Source organism: Crocuta crocuta, unplaced genomic scaffold (genome assembly GCF_008692635.1).
Source record: "Crocuta crocuta isolate KB4526 unplaced genomic scaffold, BGI_CrCroc_1.0 scaffold61, whole genome shotgun sequence".
In the NCBI taxonomy this organism is placed as follows: Eukaryota; Metazoa; Chordata; class Mammalia; order Carnivora; family Hyaenidae; genus Crocuta; species Crocuta crocuta.
In genome coordinates, this window is record NW_027528369.1 from 8,172,111 (window position 1) to 8,175,826 (window position 3,716).

The following is a 3,716-nucleotide window of genomic DNA, read 5'->3' on the forward strand; positions in this document are numbered from 1 at the left end:
GGTCCATCAGGGCCTCTCACCTGGAGAGAACGATGCTCATTGTGACCAGAAGCACCAGCTGTTCTAGTCTAAGGAATAAGGACGGGGCCCCAGGGGTCCCCGGGCGGGAGAAGCTGGCAGGGCTGGGCGCAGCTGTGCGGACTCGGCTCGAGGGACCCGGCCACCTGGTTGCCAGGCAACGTGGCTGCCCACAGCCGCCCTGGGAGGGGCCCCCGCGGGTTGCCAGGCAACGTCTCCCAGGTGGCCCCGCCCAGCCCTGCGCTGGCTGGGGGAGGTGTCCCAGAGAGCCCCCCACCCCCCTGAGGGTGGAGGTTCTACAGAACCAGGCAACGTGAGGGGTCCCCACGAGGCAGCAGGGACTGGAAGGGGGGCAGCTTGCTTGTGACTCCGCCTGCACGTGCAGGGTCCTTCCCGGCCACAGGGGTGCCCCAGCCTGCCCCAGACGCCTGTGGGTGGCCCGCAGGGTCCTTGGAGACCCGGTTACTCAAGAGGGGTGTGTGGGAAACACAGAGTCAGTCGGGGAGGGGTCCCCGAAGCCTTGTACTCGGATGGAGGGGTCGGGACACCAGCCCGAAGGGACACCTTTAACATGTCAATCATCATGTCAATTATTTCTCTATTATAAAACCAGCGCTTGCCTGTTGTTAGCAAAGTAAGAAAAGACACAAAAAGAAAATCCAAGACCACGTAGAAAATTGTACTAACTTACAACACATTTTGCTAATTGTAAGATTTGTTAGTTTCATCGCATGGACGTTTTACCTAAAGAAAAGAAGTATCCAAGTGACAACAGTGCGGGGGGGGAGGGGGGGCAGGTGCCGGGCGACCGTGGCAACTGTTGGGCTGCAGGGGCTCCCGAGACGCCGGAGGCGCTCAGGGCGGAGAGTGTAACAGTAGGGACGTTGAGAGGCTGCTGTGTGGACAGGTTCAGATCCCAGACCCCAGCCCTGCATGTGACCTTGGCCAAGTCCCCTCCTCTTTAAAATGGGATCCTTGCCTTACCCTCCTTAGAAGAAAGGAGTCTAGGGGTGCGGGGCTGGGGGGGTCCGTTGAGCGTCCGACTTCGGCTCAGGTCATGGTCTCACGGTTTGTGGGTTCGAGCCCCACGTCGGGCTCTGTGCTGACAGCTCGGAGCCTGGAGCTACTTCGGATTCTGTGTCTCCCTCTCTCTCCGACCCTCCCCTGCTCACGCTCTGTCTCTCTGTCTCTCCCTCAAAAATAAATAAACATTTAAAAAAAAAAAGAAGAAAGAAGTCTCTGGTGTGAGGGTAAAGGGACAGGGCAGGGACAGACCCTCGAGGTGGGGAAGGCTCCACTGTGACCGCTGCGCGCCCCGCCCCCTCCCCGCCCTGTGTTCGGGCTTCCGTCCGTGTGCACCCCACCGCCTCTCCGGCCGGCGCCCCAGGCTCTGCTGGCCATCGCGGGGCACCTCCCTGCAGGAAGCTGGCCGGGTGGGGCGCCCGTGGCCTGCTGCGTCCCGCACCTGGTCACATCCCTCCCACGTCCTTGGCTGCGCGGAGTTAAGTAGCGTCCACCCCGAATGTCCACCTAGAACGTCTGAAAGCGACTTTATGTGGAAAAGAGGGTCTTTGCAGATATAATTAGCTGGCGCGGGTCACGCCGGGGTAGGGTGGGCTCTATCCAGTGACGGGTGTCCCTCTGAGAAGAGAAAGCGACCGCCCCAGGGGCGGACCCTGGAGGGGTGTGGCCGCTGCCCGGGGACCACCCTCAATACCGGAGCCGGCCAGCGGCCCTGGCGCCTGGAGGGAGCTCAGCCCTGCCCACACCGCGGCCCTGGACCTGCGGGCGCCGCACAGCGGGTCAGCCTCTGTCGGGGGCCTCCCCTGACCTCACCCCTGCGGCCTGTACTTTTGATTATCCCTTTGGACGGTCAGCCCCCTCCCGAGCAGGCCCGGCCGAGAGTCTCCATGTCTAGACGTGCCCATGCGGCGGAGGCCCCTTCGCCCTGGGGGGTTCTGGACCCCGACCCTGGCCCCTTCTCAGGTCCTTGGCTGAAGAAGCTTCCGGCTTTGTGTCCCCGTCCCCCGTGCTCCTCTCCCCGCGGGGACATCCTCCCCCTGGCCCCCCGCCCTCCTCTCCTGCTCCCCCTTCACACGCCCCTGGGGAACAAGTGGGCTTTCCCCTCCCTGTTCCCTTCCTTCCCTCTCACCTTTCCGGCCCCTGCCTCGTTGTGGTCACTAGATCGGGGCTTTCTGTGGCCTTGCCGCCTGCTGGCACGTCCAGCCGCTCAGACCCCCTGTCTGTCCCCCCCCCGTCCCCCGTCTCTGTCTCTTTCCGGCTGCAGTAGGACTCATGCAGGTAGCCCCCGTGACAGCCGGACCCGGGGAGCCCTGTGCTGCCCACTCACGCTCGCTCCTGACTCCCGCAGAAGCCGCACAGACTCTCCTACCAGAGGGCGGCTTTTCCTTTAAAAAGCAGGAGCTGGAGGGGCGCCTGGGAGGCTCAGGCGGCGGCACGTCCGGCCCCTGATTTCGGCTCAGGCCGTGATCTCACGGCTGAAGGGCTCAAACCAGACATGGGGCCCTGCGCTGACGGTGAGGAGCCTTCCCGGGAATTCTCCCTCCTCCTCTCTGCCCCTCCCCTCCGTGCCCCGGGTGGGCCTCGTGCAGTCAGTCGCGGGCCTCAGGCGCAAACCGGAGGCTTCCCAGGGCGAAGAAAGTCGGCCTTGACCGCAGCATGGGCGCCGGCCTGAGCCTCGAGTCTCCAGCCGCTGGACGGGTTTTGGGCTTGTCGTCCTCAGGACCCCACGTGCCAGCCGCTTACAAGAAGTTTCTCGTGCCTGATGGGTCCTGTTTCTCGGAGAGCCCAGCTCTTCTAGGAGGAGGAGAAGCCGCAGGAACCGCTTCGGGTCCGGCCGCTGGGGACGGGCGTCTGTGTTGCGGGCAGTGGCCACAGGAGGGCAGCAGAGACCCCCTCATGGGGGACCTAGGAGCCCAGGGCGGGAAGCACGGGAGGAAACGCGGCCTTGACGCCGACTGGACGCCAGAAAGCAGCGGGTGGGAGAGAAAGGGCCGCGTTTTGACTCACGGCGTAGAAACTTGAAGGGGCTTTGAAAAATGAAGACCACCATGTGGTAGGGCCACATGGAGACGTCTTGTGGCCGGAGAGAGAACAGCTGGGGGCGGCCCGAGAGGGAGGCCCACCCCCCCAACGCCCTCCCCCTGCACCCCGTCTCTCTGGTCCTTCAGGAAAGGACACACACCGCTGTGGTGGGGGGGGGGGCAGGCAGGGGGCCGGCCACATGGGCTCTGTCTTTCCTGCAAATGTGCTTCTGCCCAAAGGCGCGAGGGGCGCACACATCCTGAGCCTCTGCCCAGACCTACAGAGAGCAAGGGCACTGCCCTGGGCGACCCCACGGGACTGACACAGCCAGGAAATTAACAGGGACGCGGCGCTGGCGCCCAGCACCCCCTCCCGAAATCCAGGTGTCCCCCACGGCCGCAGGCGGGTCGCTGCGGATTCCGGAGGGGCCGCGATCCCTGCCCGGATCGCGAACGTTTCGCTGAGTGTCTTTCGTTCCCTCTTTCTCTCTCTCTCTGTTCGCGTGTTTTATTTTCCGAACCACCGGGGAGCAGGATGCGGCCCCGATGCCCTCGGACCCGGACGCTTGGCCAGTGCTTCCCGAGGGCAGGACCGCAGGGCAGAGGAGAACGCGGGAAATCAGCCTGTTACGTAGTATTATATTCAGATTCACA

The 3,716-nt window shown here is 63.9% G+C and overlaps 1 protein-coding gene across 1 annotated transcript in view; it reads right to left on the minus strand.

Annotated features, from left to right (window-relative positions):
• CIBAR2 (CBY1 interacting BAR domain containing 2) overlaps nucleotides 1-40 on the minus strand; it is an 8,921-nt gene extending 8,881 nt beyond the window's left edge. Inside the window, exon 1 of the mRNA XM_077754218.1 lies at nucleotides 21-40. Within this exon, the coding sequence (XP_077610344.1) occupies nucleotides 21-40 (20 nt within the window). The remainder of the gene's footprint in view (nucleotides 1-20) is intronic.
• Between the last annotated feature and the right edge of the window lie 3,676 nt (nucleotides 41-3,716).